The sequence below is a fragment of the Watersipora subatra genome, chromosome 8 (genome assembly GCF_963576615.1).
Source record: "Watersipora subatra chromosome 8, tzWatSuba1.1, whole genome shotgun sequence".
NCBI lineage: Eukaryota > Metazoa > Bryozoa > Gymnolaemata > Cheilostomatida > Watersiporidae > Watersipora > Watersipora subatra.
The window spans coordinates 60476422-60500333 of NC_088715.1; the positions used below are offsets into that span (position 1 = coordinate 60476422).

Below are 23912 nucleotides of genomic sequence, written 5' to 3' on the forward strand. Positions count from 1 at the left end.
TCTGTTTGCTATGTAAAATCTTTGGCATGTTTCGTAAGAGGGTCACCAGGTCAAACTTGTTGATGGTCTTGCTTGGTACAGATGAACAGTTTTCCAACTATTTGGGAAAGTGTGTCTGCATGATATCAACTGCCTTTGAGTTTCATCAGAAAAATTTTAAGAATTTTTCAAATTCAAACATAATTGTTAAGTTGTGTGTATTGGAGGCAATTGAATTAAAATAGTTTAGAAAGTTTCACTGAAATTATATGGAGTTGTCGACTCAACTAATTAAAAAGATAACTCCGAACTACTATCTTCAAGTTGCACTGTTCAAGCTAGTAAAAATCTTTGCAGGTAGAGAGCCTCATTTTGTTCTAGAATATTTAATTGTAAATGCTGTGATTATGAGAGCTAAAAGTCAAGATTACAGTTTGTCATATCTGAGGTCATCGTTCCTTTTTGTGGAAATCTATACTTATACTTGCGTACTCCCAATCACATATTCCAGCTCACTACACTTCCAAAAATCACATCACAAAATCCTTGAACATATTGTCTCATTCTAAACTTGCTCGCTTTTGGTGTTTGTGTTACAAGTTTTCGTGTTCTTATAAAACATTCGCTAATCTTACAGTTTGATGTCTTCAATTAATTGCTGTAAGGTCAAATATGTTTATTTTTTTACTCTGCTTTGTTTTAAGTTTTCGTTGTAAGTATTTGATGTAAATTAAATGCTGTTAAAGCTCGCTCTACCATAACCAGTAACTGTATATTGAAGATACAAGCATGTGTAAGATGCTCTGAGCAGTAGGAAAATATTAAGTCAGCAGCAAAAACTTGGAGCAAAAACAAATCATTATGAAAAACAAAACTAATGAACTAATAACCAATAAAAATAAAGATTGCAAACTATCAGCAATGTTTCATTGCTACATAAAGATTTAAAAGTCAGCTTTAAGCTTTGAAAAATTATTAGATACACCTAAAATCTAAATTTAGCATGAAATCAAGTATTTTTGGAAAACTAACCAGCTGATGAATCTGTATGTTATAACAAGTTATTTTACAAGTTGTTAATAAATTCTCTAGCTTTACACTTTTGGTAACATTGAGCTTTCAACCTCCTCTTTTTCACTTTCTTCATTTTCCTCATCTCTTTCTTGGCTCACTCTCAATTCAAGACTTTTCCTAGTATCTTCAGAACTTGTACCTTCTATTCCGGTTTCATTTTTATTTTCTCTCTAAAGTAACAAAGATAATTTCTTTCGCCTTGATGCATAGATAAAGAGACAGCACAAATAATAAAATGGACACTTTAAATGAACCTTTGACTTTGTGGATCCAGTATATATGTTCCTAGTAGCACGCTCCTATAACGTAAACTTTCTTTACTATAATAAGTGCCGTGTCCACCCTTCCATCAGTCTGGGGCCAAACTAAGATATTTTGAAACAAATTGCTTCACATGGGTATTGAATTCGTATATTTCATTTAACAAACCAGCGAGCTAACCGCTACATCTTTCGGCGGGCTTCTTGTAGCATTAAAAAATAATTATGCACAGGCTGATTACGCATGAAGATCTCTCACAGTGCACAAGACTGCCAATGTACTGGTTCCACATAACATAAATAACTTATGTTAAGTTTTTGCTTCGTATTACGTAAATGAATTTCATATAACATAAAGCATGAAGTCGGTGCAAGTTATCAAATTTAATTTGAATAACGAGAGTCCCATAGCCTTAAAAATATTGTTTTCTCTCATGCCGCTCCAAGAGAAAATAATGCATAAGATTATCTCTATTATATATACGAGTACTCTGGCAGTCTATTTTACTGTGAGAAATCATCAGGAGTGGTGATAAAGTACAGAGAATAAGTAGCTGCACAAGTATTCAGAAGTACCTAAAAGTGGTCAATCCTTCGTTTTTTCGTGACTTCATTCTATCGTTGTCTGCCATCTTTATGGACAAATTTTATCGTTAAAAACACGAAACTTCTGCAATTTATTATTGCAAACAATACTTTTGTTTGCAAATTTTTATTGTAGTATCAAAACAACACCGAAAAATACTATCAATCAAGAGAATGACGATCGTTTTCTACAAAGATGGCGGCTTTTTTGTGGACAAGCGCATGTGCAAACAGGGTGATGATGTCAAAAATAATGATGGATTGGTGCAGCTGTTTGTCTCAATTGTTTAAGCTGGATGTCAAAAGAGGGGTCTCATTTAAAGCATTCTTTTATTCTGACCTCTAACTCTAGCTTTGGACAAACTGATGGACAGACAGACATCGCTCTCATTATTTTGAAGATATATTTTTTTCACTTTATTTTAAACAAACAACATGTATTTTTTAGCAAGTACCTTTACCTTGTTGTCGAGAAAAGAATGAGAACTTCAATCTAAATTGGCATTGAAAGTGTACACTCACTTTAACTTAACATATAATTACGGTAAGCACAAATCCTAAACCAAGTAAAAATGAGAAAAAAAGAAAAAGTGTTCGACACAAACCAATAATATTACAATTATTGTAAACTCAGTAAATTAAAGTCAAGTCTAGTTTTTTATTTGATGGACTATAGAGGGGAGCTGGGGAAGATCTTAGAAAAGATTAAGCAATTTACAGGTATTTTACTGTTCATCTAATGTAAAATCTGTATAACGTAAAAATTCCCAGAACAGATTACTTACATTGTAAGAGCATCTACTGCACTCAAAATTGCACAATATTCTTACAAAAACAAACGTAAGAAAAACTATAAAACTTGTTTAAAAATTCAAAATTTTGTTATTGTTTGATATATGAAGTTTTTAAGTGACATACCCGACTCAAGATCTTCTGTCGGATCAAGTATATGGGCAGAATTATGTAGAATGGCCAGTACGCCAGCATTGCTGAAGCTACTGGAAGAATTATAGCCAAGTCGGTGTCAGGTTGTTCAGTTAGAGACTGTACTACCACAACGCACACGGCAGCGTTTTGCATCCCAGTTTCTAATGAGATGGTCTACAAAAATATAGAACATCCTCAAAGCAACAGAATCTGTGAGCAGAATAAATCAGTGTAGTTTATCAAAAGGCTGGTTGTTCTAATATTTCATACTATGAGATAGAACTCCAGATTGCATGAAAGATGAAAAAGCAAGAATAAAACAATATATAATGACTTTTCAATGTTTGCAAAGAGAATGGTTACCGAAATTACCATTGTAAAATTGATACAAGCATTCAGTTGAATTTATTTTTAGCTATCTCATAAAAATGCATATACAGGTACATCCTCATACAAGTACATTTTGCCAATCTTTGTTCATTTATTGTAACAACAGCAAAAATTAAACTTGCAAATCATTTGGTTTGTAAAACATTTGTTGGAATGTTCTTTGCTCAAACAGTCAAACATCCAAGTTCAAAGGTCAATAGACTTATTAAAGCTTGCTAAGTTTTATATCTTTTATTTGATTTTAATATGAATTCAGCTAAATGATTAACTCACTGACTGAATCTCTAAAACAATTTGATCAAATACATAAAAGTGGTTGCATTTTGACAGCATTTCCCGGTACAAATATGCATGTCTTTAAGATGGCAGGTTTACCTTTATTAGCTTCCAATCAAAGCGGCACAGCCAGGCAAAGATTCCTCCCAAAAGAAATCCTCCATATGACAGCATACAAGCTGAGGCTACCATTTTTCCATCGAGTGCAGGGAACATGTAGCGGTTGACATAGATGGCAACAGTCAGGAAGTATATGATGACAGTTATAAACATTACCTGTCAAGCACATTCAGGTAAATGACACACCTAATAATAATATGCTCTTAAAATGGTCTCTTATTAAGTATGTTGATAAATATTATCAAATCTTGTTAAATATTAATAAATATTATTAAATGTTATTAAATACTGGTACGCTGGCCGTCCCACGACCATGGGTGATCACCATGTGTGGTTAACTATATGCTCAATTACTCTAACCCACGCAAAGTTTTGTGATGAACTTGAAATGCCCCAATCAGCTGAGAATGCTACACTTGTGTAGTTTTATGAATTACCTAACTGGTCATCGTAAAAGATAATTATTGTCTAGAGATATGTCATTTTACTAAGTTTCTATCAGATGGCAACATGACCTCTTAGCCACTCAACCACCCAGCCACTCAGCCACCCAGCCACCCGACCACCCGGCCACCCAGCCACTTGACCACATAGCCATGTGGTCCCATGGCCACTCGGTCAACATTTCCCTTTTTGCTACTAATATAAGTCTAAGAGGGTGATCATTAGCCAGAATGTCTTGCCCAAAAACACATTTTATTGTCAAGCTCCTCTATACATTTAGGCAAGTGGTGAAATAGAGAACGGTCTCACATACACGGTATTATTTCATGGGTAAATATTCACAACACTCTGCAACTGCCATTGGTAAATATACTCTACGCAAAGGACTAGTGCCTTATCTGTTGTACTAGCTTAGAGAATTTTTTTGCAGATTGCCAAAGTTGAAAAGTATAACAACTAAAACACTTGGAAATATAATAGTAGGATCACAGCTAGAAACAATATATCACCAAGACGCTGCTGAATTCACCACAACTAGAAACAGAATACTACCAGGACACTGCTAGATTCACCATAGCTAGAAACAGAATGCTACCAGGTTATTACTAGATTCACCACAACTAGAAACATTGTGACAAGAAGCTGTTCGATTCCCTTTGACACAGCATTCTTAAAGTCGTCTTAGTAGAAGTTTTAGTTTTTAAAATTTGACTTCAAAACATGAAATCTCACCCTGGCATCTCCAATATTAATTAAACCAGCTATCTAAAGTACTTTGTTTGAATGATCTTTTACTGTATTAAAACCGGATTATGTGTTTAATTAAAATACTATTCTCTGTTAATAAAGTGGACATTAGATGGAAATTCGTTAAAGGATAATAGTGATAATACATTTAAAATAATTTTTCGAAGTTGCATGCAATTTTTTCATACCATATATTCATATGTAAGCTAAAAATAGCTGAAAGCCTGTAATTATCAATCATGTACAAAACAAGGATATAAACCATGAAAGATCTCAAAACCTTTAATTGAAGTATAATAAACATTTAGCATAGGTAAAGTAGGAAGATGCAAAGATTTGGAAAGATCATTCGTTGAAATGAGATATTCAGGAATATGATGCAGGTTTGCAATTAGTCAAAGTGCTCTTTTTTGCAATGAAAATAAATCATTTGTGATTTATTTTTTATTTCAAGTATATTTTATGCCTTATTGCGTATCCTCAGAAAGCTAGTAATTGCATGTTTAAGATTTAAATATATGATGCTTACCTTGAGCCATTTCATGATAAACCTGGCCACTTTAGGAAGCTTATATTTAATTAAAACACCGATGGCCAGTGGCACAATCATGACTACAAGACTTTGAAGGATGTTCACAAACGGAAGCTTAATCTTTTCTATGCCATCGTCAGCAGGAATGGTGGTTCCCAGAGTAAACAACCATAGAGGCAGCATTCCTACAGCAGAATATAACTCTGAGGTTGCTACTCCGAAAGTTACTGCTAAAAATTCTATATAATATAGTGTTGGGCAACATAACATACCATACATTACTATAATATATCATATTATATAACATTATTTCATATAATATGATATAGGATAATATCATAAAGTATAATATGGTATATAAAGTTTTTATGGTTTTTTCTTGAAGCATGTACGTACATGTAGATGTACGTAAAGGTTGTTGTACATACATGTAAAAATAGGTACATGGAGAATGTAAGTCTTTTAGAAATGTTATGCTTTCTTCTTTAATTTGTTGTTGCTTGCTTTCAATCCAGCAGTGGCCAATTCAGTTAATTTCAATTAACTTCTTTATTAAAATTTAAAATTTTAGCTACTCCACAGTTTATAAGTTTTCCCTACATGCTGTAGTTGATTGTTTCACCATGATAGCCTTAGTTCTATATTTTAGTAGATGTTCAAGGTGATCCACAATCTTGATATGCTTTTTGGCCCGCCACCACCAGAAGCTGTTCTGAGGGTCAACTCTCAGCCCTGATAACTATGCCACTTCTGGTCACATACCGTAGTCAGCCTATTCATATATGTTATTACAGGCCAGACCTTACAGGTTGCCTGTTTTAAGGAGAAATTTATATTAATGAATTTTTTGAGATTGTCTTCCTATCCATTTAATTTTAATAGTTTTCTTTTTTTGAAATTCCTATCATTACTGTTCTTTCTATTAACACACAGCACTATCATGTTCATTATCCTACAAGAAATCACTTTGTATTCTATTCTGCTACTGTCTTACCTAGGCTGGCGACAGTGCTCAAGGTCGTCATAGTGACACTGATTGACAGGTCTCCATTGAACAACTTTGAATAAACATTACTAAGGGTGCCACCCGGAGAGCACCCCATGGTAAAGAATCCTAAAGCTTTACCTCCTGTGAATCCCATAAGCATTATCACACCGTAGGCAATCTGCAAGTAATAACACAAGACTTGTATTAGTGCTGAGTCATGGTGACCTAGCATATTTTAGTAGAGTTTAGAAGACCAGCAGATGGAACAGCTTTCGATATGAGAGTTTGTTGCTAGAAGACGGATGGGTAGGGCCAGCATTTGCACCATTCAACAAAATTCAAACACAACATGGCAGTACAGTGGAACCTCATCGCTCGACCAGGATTCGGTCCATTTCGGTAGTTGAGCACCTGTTTGTTCGAATGTTGAAACCCATTTCTGATCAAAAACAATGGTACGTATTTTAATCTTTTTCACGTTTATTTTAATTTTTTTCAGATTTAAATTTAAAACATCTGAGAAAAATATATAAAATATTGGAACCCATTACTAAGGGCTAAAGCAACACAAAAAAGAAAAACTGGCAAGAATTACTTTAATGAACTGAATTACTTCGCTCATTGTCTGTGTAGAATAGATAATCAAATGGTCGAGAAGAGTAGTGAAGTGCATTTGGCTCGATTCAAAATGCTTTGAGCCTCGAAAACCTGTTCAAATTCAGGTGCATTTTTTACACGATATTTTTGGTTGAACAGCAAGTTTTTCAAGCAAAGAGGAGAATGAGCTGTATATGCTTTTTAACAGGCCATAACATGTTATATAACATCTCCAATGTGCAAGTTGACTTGTCATATTTTAAATAGTTAAAAAAGATTTAAATATATTTAGTAAATTTAGTGTGCACTGTAGAATGTGTTTATGCATAACATTAGATGAATAGAGATGTAGATTTTATGACTTGTACAAACATATCATTTTTAGTCTAGATTCATCACACAGAATTTAAAATAAACTTTGACACTTTATTTGAAGCGATATGTAAGTCTGACTTCAGTTTCTAAAATCTTAGAAGTGTGCTAGGTCTTAAAATTTCAACTAGTATTTCAAAATTCTGTAAACTCATTATAACTACATGTAGATACGATGTAGTGGTACTGCAGATTCTGTCTGGTAAAACCTTTAGAATCAGAATTGGTTTTATCAATGCGTAAAGATGTTTTCACATCTTTAAAAAATGTCTCAATTCAATTCTCATCAAGGAACTAACAATTGGATTTCTAATTCTTTTCTGTCATAGATGGTGTAAAAATCAATTCAGTTCGGTGTTTAAACACAAAACACCGCAATTCACTTCTCAATTCGTCAGCTATCCTAACTTAAATCAATTGGTTTAATTCACACAAATAGACAAAATCAATTCTTAATCAATTCTTTTCAAAAATTGACATATGGCATTCCAATAGATTGTCATAGGCTGAAATTATAATAAAGCTACTCATTGGCAATGAGTAGCTTTATTATAATTTCAACTTATAGGAGTATTTTATATTATTCACACTCACCAGCGGCATAATGGTAAACTGTGATATCAGTGCTATAATAGGAGCCTTAGGTCTCCTCAAGTTTTCTTTGATCACTTGGAAGTCCAGGTCGGTGCCCATGGCCAGCATTATTAAAATAGCCTAACAAGCAACAAAAATGACACTATGAGAAAAGCAGTAACAAAACACAAGGCCTGGAAATAAATGTATAGTATATGCTGAGTTAGTGTATAAATACTAAGATAGTTCATATATACTGGCTAGTGATTACATCTATGGCATGTGTCGGTAGCAAAACTATGAGACGTTTTAAAACTTGGAAGTTGTTTGCTCCCTATTTTGATAAAACTCAATATTCGTTTTGGTACGTCCATAAGCAAGCCTGATCTATCATTTAGAGAGAAGTTACATAGGAAAACAGGGTGTGATATAGAATTTAAAATTAAATTCAGCTAGGGTATGGCCAGCATGTTCATGTCAAGGTTGTGTCAGTCATCTAATCATGCCGGACCATTTGGTTGGCAATCAAAAATAATATCCTAATGCTCAAAAGTTTATCATACAAACTGAAGAGAATAGCTAATTTTCTTTCATTGACATTTTAACTGCACAGCTCCGTGCTAACACTTCAGGCTAGAGAGTTGTCAATTTGTACTCAAGTTCTTGGTGTTCTGCACCACTGTTTAAATCACGATTAGTCAAGGGAACTTAAATGGTGGCAGAGAATATATTTGTGTAGTGGCAGGAGCCTCCAGGAGCCTCCAGCTACAGCCGATTAATATCCTAGACTCTTAAGGCTGTTTCGCACTATATAGTTGTAATTCGGAGTTGTCCTTTCGACGATTATTTATCTACTATGAGCACCGTAAGCCAATGGCATCGTCAAGGCAATGTGGACTGCTGCTGTCAAACATTTCTGATAGTTCGCCGAGCATCTAGGACAGCCTATGCAACGTACACCTCTTCGGCGATGGGGATTGGCCGTCATGATTAGCTCGACATATATTTTCTTTCATGACAGCTCCTACGGGACTTGCTGCGACTGCATTTTATGATGTGAACACTAATTCATGGACTGTTCGATGATGTAAAGGCAAAACGGTTTGTTATAGTGTAACATTGTTATCAGAAACGATCACCAAAGTATTTTTGGATTAACACGGACTTGCGGCAATACAGTGTGAATCTGTATTATGTATAAGAACTTAGTCTAGTGAACATGAAAAGATAACAATTAACTCATATTATCTAAATCATTTACTGCAATATGAGATTATGCTGATGTTCCTTAGCTGCGATTAATATGACCTTTGATGAACCTTGGAAGAGCTTGTTAGCTTCATGTTTTCTAGCACCAACTATTAAAAGCCATCTGAATTCAGCAAACTAAGAATTCAAGAACTAAAATTAAGCCTTGCTGACATCAACTTGAGACTTACCCAGATGACAACAGAGATGTCATACATAGTGTCCAGAGGATGACGCTGTCGTATGCATCGGAGAGTCATGCTGCCGATAAACATATTTTCACTATTGTTGTCGAAGGCAGCGTAAAACTTTAAACTTGAATAGCCAATGTAGACAGGGGTAACTGTTGAAGAAAAAAATGCTAAAGGTCAAGTTTTCCAACGGTATATAAATTACATATATATATACATATATATATATATATATATATATATATATATATATATATATATATATATATATATTACATTACAAGCTATAGCCCAAGATCTCTGTAAATACTTCAATGTTTTCAAGCTATAATAACTAAATGCTGGTCTTATGAATAAAACCATTTATATAATGCTGAAAATTATTTTTTTGTTCAAGCTTCAGCCGTAGGAGAATTACAATGTCAGAATCATATCCTTAAAAGTGGTATATAGCGGATAGCTTTAAGTTTATGGATACGTGTAGGACTAAGTTAATGCTGAAAACCGATTGGATAATTTTTAAATATTTTGTTATGTTTATCTTACTAGGTTATTTAAAAGGCATCCAAAAGTAGTGACATTGTTACTTTTTATAAGAAGAATTGGAAAACTTTACGTGGAACTCTTTGCTTAGTCACTAAGAGATAATGCTACTTGTACTACTTCAGTGCTGTGTGGAGTTAAAAATATTTATTAGATTTTGTAAATTAAAGAAACAAAAAATAAAACTCTAAAATATATAAAATATATGAATTTCGCTCATACTCTAGCTCAGTAAGATCCCTCCACAAACATCATCATGCTAGCAGTTGGCACAGTTCATTGTTGTTTTGTGAAATGTAAAAGTTTAATGTGCTAGTGACACCCTTGATCATGCCTATTAAACACTCTCAGCCATCAAAATTGTCTAATGAACTTAAGAAAAAAAGGAAAATGCTCACAATTAATGAAAATGTATTAGATATGAGGTTGTTAGCTTGTATTTCACTTTTTCTTCTGATTAACAGTAAGAAATGCTAAATTACTGTATATACAACTACATGTACACACAAAATATTTCATTAGTAACTTACTGTAGAGCGATATTCTGTAACATTTGTAAAAGTTTTCTAGGCTTGAACTGTTGGGTTTTAGAAAAATCTGAGCACTCATATTGCCTGTTTGATTCCAGGTTGTCTCCTCTTGACATGGCGAGATCATGACTTGTTCCTATAACATAAAATGTACAATATTGCTGTAAACTTGGTTTTGGATAAAGTATTTTATCAGTTCTTATGAACTTCAACAGGTTATCAACAACATTGGACCACATGGGTCAAACTAAGCTTGTGGGAAAACCCAGAAGGTAGTGTTTGAAAATACTAGTAGTCATGAATACATTTACTAATTAATAGAATAACTTTTTGCTATCACTAATCATCGTTTTATAATTTCTTATCATTTCACCTAGCTATATTTGCTTCAAATTTTCAAGTTAGATTTATGATTAGACTTTAGATGTTCACTTCTCACTTGTAGAAAGTGAGGAAAATCGATTGACCAATGCACATCTTTAACTTCAAGAACCAAAACTTTGAATCATTGGCTTGGTGTAGTTATGCTTTTGTTAAACATGTATTTATCTTTAAAATAACACTCGCGATCTATTTAACTCCCAATTTGAAAGCTTTCAGTAGATATGTGTTAGAATGGCATATCTATGAATAACATATACATGTATTTATTGCATTCGTTTTATTTATTACAGGATGTTTATGTGATCCCACCAGCGAAGCGGCTTTGTCAGTGTAGAAACTGCCATAAACGGGAAAGAGAGACTTGAATGTGTGCTGCATAAACCATGCTGTTTCATTTGAGTTTGCTGCAGTAGATGAATTTGTCCTATTGTATGAACTGAAACTATGTCAGTGGCCACGGCTTGGATGGATATTTTTAATAAAAGCTTTATGCCGAAATGAAAGCTTTTTTGCTTGTAAAAATTATATAAGAAAATAACATTGTTGAAGATGATGCAAAACATGATTTGTAGAACATTGAATACATCATAGCCCCGTTGACACCTCTGCTGAAATCTTGTCTGATAGGTAGATTTATGAAGTGTAATCAGAGCTGTATCGACAGGTGGTCTTGCATAGCTCAACTATTCGTTTACTATTTGAATCAACTAATCAAATGTGACCATTGAATTTTTTTCTACAAATCGATAACAATAATGACTCGATAACGTTGACTATACAATGTAATGACTTTAGACGCAGTTGGTTTCGCCACATAGTCCTTTCAAAGACGCAGCTTGCTTATTTTACTTACGGTAGTAACTAGTTTCCGGTGTGGTAGCGACGAAACTGTGCCGATACAAAGACCTTATTCTACTTACTTTGATTGACATAATTACCGTAGACCGGTAGAATAGGTAGTCGGCACTTAAATGTTTACACAGCATTTAGAGGAAGCTAATATGACCAGTTTTTAATTTCCCTTATTTGAGGCGTTTGAGACATTGATAATAATGTATCTGTGTCTGGATTTAAAATTTTATTCTCGCCAAGATGAGCAAATACAAGATAAAATATATATGCCAATAGAGTCGCGTAGGACTAGACTTTTATCGCAATAGCCGATGTGAATACGAGAGATAGAGACAGGTTGTATCACGCGTTACATCATTTTGGGCAAGCCTGGGCATGTTTTTTTGACCTGAGCGTTTTTACCGCGATCATTTTTCTTCGATTTTAATCTTCAAATATCTTGACAATGAGATCGTCTAACACAACAAACAACATATCAACTGAGAGACAAAAAAAAATACTCTTTTAAAATCAACTTAAATTTGACGCAAGTACATCTTTAACATTGATTGGTAAAAACAAGCCTTTAATGCTAGTACTATTGTCCGATTAGAGCAACTTAACTCATAACTTGTAATGTTATTAGCAGAGCTGCACAATGATCCATTAATTATATGATTAACGGCAACCAATACAAATAAACGATTAACTGAGTTGGGCCAATTAATCTTCAATTAAAATGCAGCCGAGGTGATGATCTTGATGTGGTTCCTTTCCTTTGTACTGTTTAGTACCATACGTTAGTAATACTAACGTAGTAGGTTACTACCATTTAATTTATTAACAAATAAATATTATGACAAGCAACACTTTCTTACCGATAAATTACAACCACAATTATTTTGCACTCAACTATGAAAACACAGTGAGTCGCTAACATTAAACTTGTTTATACAACACAATGCACAAGCGCCGTGCCGATCTAGCTGTACGCAGCGATGTTGTTAGTTGTTTGAACATGTTTCTAGGTAGGCTAATAGTAACAAAAGGGATTTCAGTATTATTTAATACGTATCTTACAGTTTATTTTTGTTTATTTTTAAAAACTTTCTTAAGTAAATTATACATGTATTTTCATTTTTCAAAAAAATCACAATCATATTTCAGCTTCAGAATATTAGTAATATAAGATTGACACTTTATTGGAACATGAAAGCAGAAAAATGTTTTCTAACCTAGGTAGCGCATTTCTGTAAGTTGTTGGAAGCGTCAACAAGAAAGCGAAGTGAAGTATATGCCAGAAAGAATTTGCTTACCACCACAGCACATCATCATTAAGATATATTTTAACTAACTCTCATCCTACCCAGAAATCCTCACCAGCTGTCGCAGACAATAACTAATACCACTGACTACCAATACTCCTGTCCCCTGTGAGCGGCTACTCTCTAAAGCTGGCAATATTGTATGTAGGAAGAGGGCATCTCTTTATTCAGATAATGTGAATAAACTGTGCTGCCTCAACTCTTGGCTGACTTAATTATAGACTTTCATAGACAGTTTTCATACTCATAATAATTATTACATTGTAATTTATGTACATTGTACATAACATGTACTACTGCTAACAATTGTCTAAAATATAATTAATCTATATGTAGCTGTATTATTTATTTTTGAATATGCAGGTTTTTGCTAAATTAATTCTAAGATTAATCGAAGATTAACTGGTTCAGACCAGTTATTAATCGCGATCAATTTTTATAATCGTTGTGCAGCTCTAGTTATTAGTAATATTACACATAACGCTGTGAGTAGCGTTACATGGTTACAAGTAGTTTTAGGGCAGATACTAGCATTCTTTAGTTTCTGAGTGCAAGTATTCAATGAAACTCTTTTATAAAAAAACTTCAAATATTTTAATATTTAAAATCATTTACCCAAAGTCAATTAAATTTTTTTTATCAATCATTCAATCTTATTTAATAGGCAGTACACTAAGTTACTACAAATGATTTTGTGCAAAATTAGAAAATAAATGTCGATATTTATATACAGATACAACCTGAGGAGAGTATAGACTGCATTTTTGGAAATACCGGTACCTGAATGCTAAGTAATTTCTATTTTTTATATAAAGTTTTAGCTCTATGCTTCAGGTTGGGCACACTTTGATAGCTTTACTTAAGTAAATAACATTAAATTAAATTACAGTAATTATCAATTACTTAATGATTTACTACATCAGTGTATATCTATAATATGACTATTATGACTATTACGATATGACTATTATAATATATATATCTATATATCATAATAGTATCATAACTATTTTTCACACACACTTCTATGTACCCACTGTTAATATTAATTCAACATATTCATGATTTTTATTTGTTTTTTTCTGTTTTTTCAATTTGTATCTATATATAAACATATAGATATCTATATAGATATATATAGATATCTATATAGATAACTATATGTTTATATATATAGATATCTATATATAGATATTTATATATCTATATAGATATCTATATGTTTATATATATAGATATCTATATATAGATATTTATATATAGATATCTACATGCATATATAGATACAAACTAAAAAAACTAAAAAAAAAAACAAATAAAAATGATGAATATGTTGAATTAATATTAACAGTGGGTACATAGAAGCGTGTGTAAAAAATAATTAAAAAAACATGAGTGTGTGGTGTGTGTGGATGTAGTGTGTGTGGGTATGCTGTGGTATGGTGCGGTGTGGTGTGGTGTGGTGGGTGTGGGTATGAAGTGTGTGGATGTGGTGTGGTGTGGTGTGGTGTGGTGTGTGTGGTGTGTGTATTATGTGTAGTTTGTGCACTATGCGTAGAGTTTGCGGTCTGTGGGTGTGAGTGGTGTGTGTGTGGTATATGTGGTGTGCGTGGTGCGATGTGTGTGTATGCGTGTGTGTGTTTTATGACTATTATGACTTTTTACATACTTACCTCACCCTCACAAAAACATCTAAAATAATAAGTTTTCTTATAAATGCCACAAAATAAATTAACTCCTTGATGTAATTAGTGATGACAGGGAGTTGTATCCTTACCAAGACGGTAGCTACACCAGTTGAGGTACTCCGCACGGATAAAGAGAAATTTGTAGCACTTCTGTTAGTATAGAGAAAAAGGGAAGAATATGCTGGCTCACTCTTATATGTTATAGTAAGAAACTGGTCATCAGGGTTCACAACTCTAAATAAGGCATCATTGTCTCCTGTAATAAAAAGCTAGCATTATTCACCATGTGGTAACAAGAGCAAACTAAAAAGCGCTGCTAATAATTTTAAATTTTCTTTACAACTTGAAAAATTCGTGTTCCTCACTTGATGCTTTATTTGTTATACGGTAGACAGCTAAATTGTTTGTGTATTGAATGTATTGAAAAGGGTTAACAAAAGGGAGCTAATGATCAGAAAATTTTATCTATACTAGAACTCTGACAGTCCCGAGGTTGTAAAAGTTCATCAGGTGTAATCAGTATGTCCACAAATATTCTGCAAAGCTGAAAGTTGGTCCAGTGGTACAGTTTGTAGTGCGATTAGCTGCAAATCAAGATATCTGAATTCACCTCTTGTGCAGTGTAATCCTTTTTCTTAACGCTCTTAGAGTGACTTCAGGCAAACGAAAGGATGACAGACACGGCTCTTATTATAGTAAATATTATCAAATCCAAGTTTGTGATTGTCTGTCTGTTATTCCGTGTACACTTAATGCGTCTCCACAAGTTTTACCTTTTCATCCAAATTTCACAAGCATTTGCTCTATGCCCCCCATCAGTTGCTCTATGCCTCTCGTCGATTGCTCTATGCCTCCCGTTAGTTGCTCTATGCCTCCCGTCAGTTGCTCTATGCCTCCCGTCAGTTGCTCTATGCCTCCCGTCAGTTGCTCTATGCCTCCCGTCAGTTGCTCTATGCCTCTCGTCAGTTGCTTTATGCCTCCCGTCAGTTGCTCTATGCCTCCCGTCAGTTGCTCTATGCCTCCCGTCAGTTGCTCTATGCCTCTCGTCAGTTGCTCTATGCCTCCCGTCAGTTGCTTTATGTCTCCTGTCAGTTGCTCTATGCCTCCGGTCAGTCGCTCTATGCCTCCCGTCAGTTGCTCTATGCCTCCGGTCAGTCGCTCTATGCCTCCCGTCAGTCGCTCTATGCCTCCCGTCAGTTGCTCTATGCCTCCCGTCAGTTGCTCTATGCCTCCTGTCAGTTGCTCTATGCCTCCCGTCAGTTGCTCTATGCCTCCCGTCAGTTGCTCTATGCTTCCTGTCAGTTGCTCTATGCCTCCCGTCAGTTGCTCTATGTCTCCCGTCAGTTGCTCTATGCCTCCCGTCAGTTGCTCTATGCCTCCCGTCAGTTGCTCTATGCCTCCCGTCAGTTGCTCTATGCCTCTCATCAGTTGCTCTATGCCTCCCGTCAGTTGCTATATGCCTCCCGTCAGTTGCTCTATGCCTCCCGTCAGTTGCTCTAAGCCTCCCGTCAGTTGCTCTATGCCTCCCGTCAGTTGCTCTATGCCTCCCGTCAGTTGCTCTATGCCTCCCGTCAGTTGCTCTATGCCTCCCGTCAGTTGCTCTATGCCTCCCGTCAGTTCAAACATTTTTACTCGTTATAGGCTAAAAATATTTAGCCTCAAAACTCCATCTGGTTTCCGAGAACCTCTTAAACACCCCCCTGTTGAGACTATCTGATTGACAGTGAAAGAAATCTCAGGCATCTCCAGGCTTACTTTTACATAAAACACATAAATGAAAAGTGTAAGTAGGCTAGACGCTTTTTCTAAAGTTTTTACATTTCAGTTTTATGACTTTTCTGTCCAGTATAGTGTGGCAATAAATGAAATGTACTTTAAAATAGTTTAAACTTAATTTAGTTTATATCTGAATGCCTTATTTGGTGGCATTACTCAGCAAGTTTAAGTAATCTCTCGTCTAGAAAGAGCTGTACAGTGTACGCTGTACAGTGTACACTGTACAGTGTACAGCGCACACTGTACACTGTACAGTGTACACTGTACACTGTACAGTGTACGGTGCACAGTGTGCATTGTATTTGCTATACACTGTGCAGTGTATTTGCTATATAGCCTACTGCATTTTATAGCAAATACAATGCAGTAAAAATCGATGCGAAATTCATGAAGAAATTAGAAACTCCAGTGCTCCTGACATAACTATAGTTACTAAGGTTACTATACTATTTTATTACTAATTTTCAGTATGTACATTATATTTGCATATATCATATATCTATGTATATTAAATTTTGATGTTTCTGCAAAAAGAGTGGGATTTGCATTAGTTGATTACTACAGGTTCCTGTGCCCTGCCATACAACATTTTCGCCTTAGGATCCCAACATCAGAACAAATTAATTTCATACCGCTGGGGTCCGCTGTAACTGGTTTTTTGTGGTCAATGATGGTACAAGGCTGCGGAGTTTTACAATTGAGTTTACTTCATAGTGATTGCATATTCTCTCAAGAGTTGCTCTTTCATTATTACAGCAAGATAAAAAAAATTTATACTGAGAATTTTTTGAAACAGGTTTTCTGTTCACTGTAGCCTCTTCCACTCTCAAAGCCCTTGTCAATAAACTGTAATATTTTTTGAATGAGATGTGATCTATGTACGTACTACTTGAGTCAGCTGTAGGCATTAGTCGCTAACAAAATCATTTTAAAGGAAGTCAATAACTACTTTCTTTTCACTTAATAATATAATAATGACACAGCTTCCAGAATGATTCTGTCGAAATGTTTGTAAGATACATCTATACCTTTCAGTGTTGATACCAAAATCAATTTTACTATAAAATCAGCTTTTCTATTTTATTTAGAAAATTGGGAAGGCTTGAAAAAGATTTATAAATTATGTGCCAACTCAAAAACTTTCTAACAAACATACGTTTGTTATACTAATGTTTAAATTAATAATTCAACATCAAAAACATGAAACCTATCATCAAATAACTTAGTAAGAGTTGTCTGAACAACAAATAACATCAGAAAACTCAAACCTATACAGGAGAATCATATTACATATTATATTATATAATCTTTATTACAAATAAGTGCATTGGCACTATTGGCACGTTGCCAATAGTCATAGATCGTAAATCTACAATAACAGTGTTGATGCCTGACTTTGCTCTTTTCTTTATCAAATGAATGTCTGGCTGCGTTGCTCGGATAACAAAATAGTTACTCAATGAAATAGAGTAGGTAGCTTACTTCATAAGCTTGTTAGTAATCTTTACTAACACAATTGTCCATGTTTACATATGGCTTAAAATCATTCCTTACGAGTAATGATCAACAGTGCTAGCGGGCCGTATCCTCCTATACTGCAGCTACTGCCATGGCGGTACCATTTTTTGAGGCTCAAAATCCCGGAATCCACCTCATTTTTACTTGATTTTAACCCTTTGGCTGGAGAAACGACCAACATGCCATTTATCGATTGCCTGGAGAAACGACATTTATGTCGCTTTCGGTAGACGTTTATAAAGCTGTCGTCTAGTAACGTTAAACAAAGGATATGAATGCTAGTAAGTTTTAAATATCATCAACAAGATATTAGTCGGTGGATTACAATATGAAACGATTATCTGAAAGGCGTTGCTTCGTGCTAAAAACTAAAGAAATCGCGCCTCCTTGGAAAAGAACAAAAGTTGGAAAAACCAGTCAACATCGGCTCGACTTTTAAAACGGTAAAATAAAAAAATACTTGATCCTGCAATCGTTGGGGATGTTTTATGTGATCAAAATAAAAATAACTCAGATGATAGAAGTGATTTAAACTTTTTGAACTTTTATTATACTTGGAATATACAGAGAAAAATGATCGTTATGGTAGCTCGCACGGATACGCTATAACGTTGGACTCTACCGAAAGAAATGCTTCCAAGCATTTTATACAGATACAATTGTACATGGTTGTTTTTGTAGTAGTAGATATGTAAATGAATGCTTATGTACAAACGATTTTGTTCATAGAAATAAATTTAAGTTTGAGCTAGGCGTGTAGCATGCATAGCTCAAACTTAAATCTACTACTACTTGCTCAGTATTATAGACTATAGTATAAATGCATTATTTTTAACATGGTGCTCTATTAATTTTACTTTTTAACTCTACAATATTATTTAATTGAATTATTTCATAGGAGACTACTCGTCTCCTATGCCCTTCAGCATTGTACCTGGTAATAATTCTACCTCATGCTAGCTGTGGCCAACCCCTTTAGCAGCTTTCATTCACATTATATTTTTAATAAGCGTTGTTAAAGACAATCTCAATAAACAGTTTTATATTTAGAAAACTGGATTATAATGTCAAATTTGCTGTTAGAACATGTGCCCCACCAGGAGCCAAGTGTGCTAGATTTGCACCATTTTGACTAATTATACTAAAAAATTTCCCAGGGAAGAGCCCCCAGACCCCTCCCCACCGAGAGGGCGCTCGGCACCCCTATGGGACTCTCCTCGCAGTACCATTTTCAAACAGGTAGATACGGCCCTGAGTGCTAGGTAATAACCCCAAGTGCTTTAATCACGAATATTTTAACCGATGTAATGAATATCATCTTGACTTTTATAAATTGCATGGCTCAGTTGGACACCTAGTGTAATGGGTAAACTAGTCGCTTCTAGATTTGGAGGTTCCAAGGTCAAAGGTCAAATCCAATGCAATACGATTTTTAGTTGCTAGATTTTAATCGCTACAACTGGACACAGGAATGAAAACAGAAAGACAAACATTTAAATTTATATATACCGTATATACCGTATATACCGTATATATATATATATGTATACGTATGTATATATATGTATATATATATGTATATATATATACTACTATATATGAAAGATCTACTTTGGGCTGAATTTGGTCTCAGAACCTCTCACTCACCAGGTGATAACCTAACCAATTAAGCTACTCGAGATGCAATGAATTCTTGAGGTGATATGAGTCATTATGTCGGTTAAAATATGCATAGCCCTTTGCATTACGCAGACTCAAATTAGTCATTGGCAATGTGCCAGGCTAATGGCAAGTGGCAGACAACTGCATTGCCTGCCACTTGCAGTTACCTGCCACTAATATATTTATATTAGTGTAATATTTATTACAAGAAGCTTAATAAATTCAATTCCAGATAAACTTGGCCTACCAACTCTGCACCGACTTAACAAAACGGATTTCTAATTTAATTTTCCTTTAGAGTCTATATTTCTTCAAGCACCCTCAACCTTTATTTCCTCTTTGTCTCTTTTATCTCCCTTTTGTCCTCTTTCAGTACCACAACAATAACGCAATCGACGTTTCCTTTTGTCTACTACAACGTATGATTGTAGTATGATTGCTATGTGTGATTCTACAGAAGCTTTCCTATGGCAATTTAAAAAATAGTATTATTTTAAAAACCTTTGTACAAAAATTTAATGAATTAATATAAAATTATATTTATTGGGTTATTAATAATAAATTTTCTGTATATGAAATCTTTGATAGAAAAACACAACTTCTACACTCTCCTCTACCCTATATACTTCACTCCGGCGAAGAGCTTAAATGATATCTTACACAATCGCTTCAATGCTACTTAAAGGCTGGTTCACAATGTATTGCCGCATGTCAGTGTTTTGCTTTTGGCGATCATCGTCGATTATGTAAACCGCCAACCGATGGCATCGACAAAGGAATACGGATAAGTCGGGAAAGTTTGCAGCTGTCAAATTTTCCCAATATTTCGCCGAGCATCGACGACCGCCTTTACAATATGAACCCTTACGACTATAGTAATTCACGGTCACTTATAGCGTGATTTATTTATTCTCATTCATGATAGTTGCTGCGGGACTAGTATTTGATTCCAGCATCCGAAAACAAAGAGGTTTTTTGAAAAAATTTAAAAAGAGAAATGAGAACACTGTGTCACAAAGTATTTCCTGACGCAAACACGGATGGGTTTGTGATAGTGTGAACATTGTTATCACCAACAATCAACAGAGTATTGTGGCATCAACACTGAGATACGGCGATATAGTGTGAACCAGCCAATTAATAGTCTCTCACATACCTCCCTATTTATCCAACTTCTGTCATATTTGTCCTTAAGTCTCTCTTGCAGATATGACCTTCACCTCATTAAGCATTATACGCCTTCTCATTATTTCTTAGTTTGTCTTTTAACTACTTCTGATCCAAGTGCTCAAATTATTTTAACCTCTACCTGGCGGTCATTGTACTGTGAGGGATCGTCAGGTCTGCTTATCAATCGCAGAAAATTATTATTTTCACATTTATTCTGAAGTTGGCTGATTGGTTCAGGTGTTAGATTGTTGGTAAGCTAACCTTGATGTCAGGAGTTTAGTCTCTGTTGAAAGCAGTATTTTATTCTAACAGCCAACCCTGGCTTCGGACAGCAGATGGACAGACAAACAGACGAACAGACAAATACTGTTCTTACCATAGCAAAGAAGTTTTACTTATTTGTTGATTCCTCAGCATTTGTACAAACATCCATTAGGCAAACTAAAAAGAATTACTGACAATATTTAAATTGGCAGCATTAGGGCAGCACCCCTCTTTTCAAGAGAGTGATTCCATTAAAATTTATACCATATGCAAGTTTAGAAACCATATGGCAGTAGTTTAATGGGCCAGCAATGCTATTTTAGATCTGCTTACAGCTGTTTCTCATAAAATTTGTCAGCAAAATTTTTTTGCTGCCTCATTAGCAGCAGGCCTACATATAGCGTGTTTACTAAATATGGCATGTTTACAATCAAGAAGTTAAATATAAACTCAATTCACGACTCATCAAAAAGGGTTGTGGCCCGTCACTGGCCTCACACTCAAAAGTCCTCGAAAGCCTCACACTAATTACGTAGAGCAGTAATCCTAAGCACTTTGTTGACACTAGTGAGACACCTCATGTGGTTGGCTTATTATGTGACAGCGATAAGGCTGACTCATAGTGGCTAGAACAGGCAGTCATTAGATATCTTCTTGGCAAGGAAAGACTTGCTATTTATAGAATATAGGGTCAGCAACAGTGGAGTCTTTTGATTTGTAATGTAGGTCAGAGGTCATGCCAAATAATTTCAGTGTTAAACGCTTTTAGTTAAATTATAGCGCTTTCAATTGTTACAGATGATAATATCATAATTTTTATGATTATAATCTTCAGGTTATATGCTATTTGACGTGCACAAGCACATCACGGATTTTGAAACTCGTATATTGTGTATTGTCTCACGCAAACTCATTGGTTTTAGTATGGAAAGGGCATATGTACCACGATTACAAGAGGAATTTCTGGTGGGCCACAGATTGTTGCACAACCAGTAGGCAGTTCATTTGTTTAGGAAAATTGTTTGCAAGAAAACAAAGCAGACCATTGCTCTTTAGTTGGTAAGAAAATTGCATGTTAGTGCTTATTCTCTATCAAATTCAAATAGCAGATTTTCGGTGGCTGAAATAAATAGGAGAAACAATGATGCTACGCATTTGCGATACAAAACAAGTTATGCACAATATCTAGCCTTTCTAATAAGAATAGCTCTATGTAATTGACACAGCTGGCTTAAAATTTAGTTGTACAAGATTTTACTATGACGAGGCGCAGTGAGAAATATACTAGTTGGCGATCCCCAAACGCTTTTAGTAAAAGCGGTATGCATAATTTAGTCTCGGCTTTAAATTTAAGAGTGGCTCAGGCAGTAACCTGCTAGTTGGTGTGCTTTTGAGCATTCCTAATAAAAACACTGCTGCTGTCAGTGGGTCTTATCTGACTCTGTTTTTGTGTTCTCTAGTAACCTAATAAAGAGATTGACAGTATTTCGCTTAAAACTATTTGGGGAAAGTGGCTGGAGTTTAAACATCCCAATCATGTATCTCCTATACCTAAGCATCCTTTTCTAGACACGCTATTCAAGTGACAGGTTTTTGCTAAACTCGACTATCTTATCAGCACCACGACAAAAATGTGTAACTCGCCAGTGGCAAGCACTGGCAAGTACCCAGTAAATATTTCTACACAAATCTACATAGTTGATGTGAGCAGCAAAAAATTTTCAACAACAAGGCTTTTCTGGCTAGCTTTTGAGGAGAGTTTTGTAATCAACTTGTCAATGCAGAAATTTGATCTTCCATTATTAAAATGATGAAAAAAAAATTTTTGCAAAGCTTAGCTGTATGTACACTTCTGCCAAATGCATGCATGAAATTGTATAGTTTCAAGTCTTCCTCGTATAAATTTTTCTTTTTGCATTTATAACATCACATGGCAATACTTTTTATTCATTGTTGTGGCACCATATGTACAGCATGTTTTTATAAGAATTATTGTGGACTGCACAATAAAGGTGTATATATATTGTATATGCTACACTTATTGATAGTCTACAAACCTTTATAAAACAAAATATTATCCTAAATCATTACTGTATTTGCCAAACAACCAAAACACTTACCACCTTGTTGTTGTGGTAAGCAAACGTTCAGTTCAACAAGTAGTATAGCCAGAATGATGAAAGAATGCATTGTTCAGCAACGCTGCGTCTGAAGCTGATGCATGCAGCAAGAGTCCTCACTTCTAAGTGATTAGTACACCGAAGCGAAGCGTGGATGTGTATACAACGCCTAGCATATCGTTGGTTTCAATTTGTCCTTTACGGATTATCAAGTGATAAAAGATTTATGTCAGACTCTTCTGAGACTTTGATTTGTTATCTCAGCTTTCAGATAACTGAGCAAGCAAGCGGGCTTTAATCATTACACTTGTAGCGCTATCTATAGAGCTATATATAGAGCTATCTGTAGAGTATTATCTAACCAGCTCTTTTGGATTGTCCTTTTGATATCTTTTCTAATATTTGCAAGCGGCTCTATCAACAAGTTAGTGATAAAGTGAAGACTGCTAAAAAAATGCGGCCTCGTTTTTTAACTTTTAAAAATTTAATTTTTTTAAATGAAATGTTCTGAAATAGACAACTAGTTCAATCAATCAGAAGCAGACAACTTCACCCGCAAATGAAGAAGCAGCCACAGCTAATCTATTAAAACCATGCTTGAAAAACTGCTAACAAATTGTTCATAGATTGCAGAATCTATATATAAATAGGTGATTTGAGTTTACTTAACTATTTTATATTTTGTTTTTATTTTAATTTATCACTCATGATTTAATTTTTTTGAACGACATTGACTGGTGTCAATAAGGTTTATATATATTTATGCTCTTGAAGCAAGTAGACTTCATAGCATATTTT

At 34.7% G+C, this 23912-nt stretch overlaps 1 protein-coding gene across 2 annotated transcripts; it reads right to left on the reverse strand.

Annotated features, from left to right (window-relative positions):
• Positions 1 to 732: 732 nt before the first annotated feature.
• On the reverse strand, positions 733 to 23230 carry LOC137401430 (hepatic sodium/bile acid cotransporter-like). 2 transcript variants are annotated; one of them, XM_068087767.1, is made up of 10 exons: positions 23115 to 23230; positions 14694 to 14860; positions 10377 to 10512; positions 9304 to 9455; positions 7886 to 8005; positions 6329 to 6500; positions 5332 to 5519; positions 3591 to 3767; positions 2817 to 2999; positions 733 to 1223 (listed from the first exon to the last, which is right to left on the reverse strand). In XM_068087767.1, exons 1-10 carry the CDS (start codon positions 23182 to 23184, stop codon positions 1074 to 1076), a joined length of 1515 nt encoding a protein of 504 aa, XP_067943868.1. In that variant the 5' UTR covers positions 23185 to 23230; the 3' UTR covers positions 733 to 1073. The 2 variants fall into 2 exon arrangements, with proteins under 2 accessions (XP_067943868.1, XP_067943869.1); XM_068087768.1 differs by lacking the exon at positions 14694 to 14860 and having other exon boundaries at positions 23115 to 23209.
• Between the last annotated feature and the right edge of the window lie 682 nt (positions 23231 to 23912).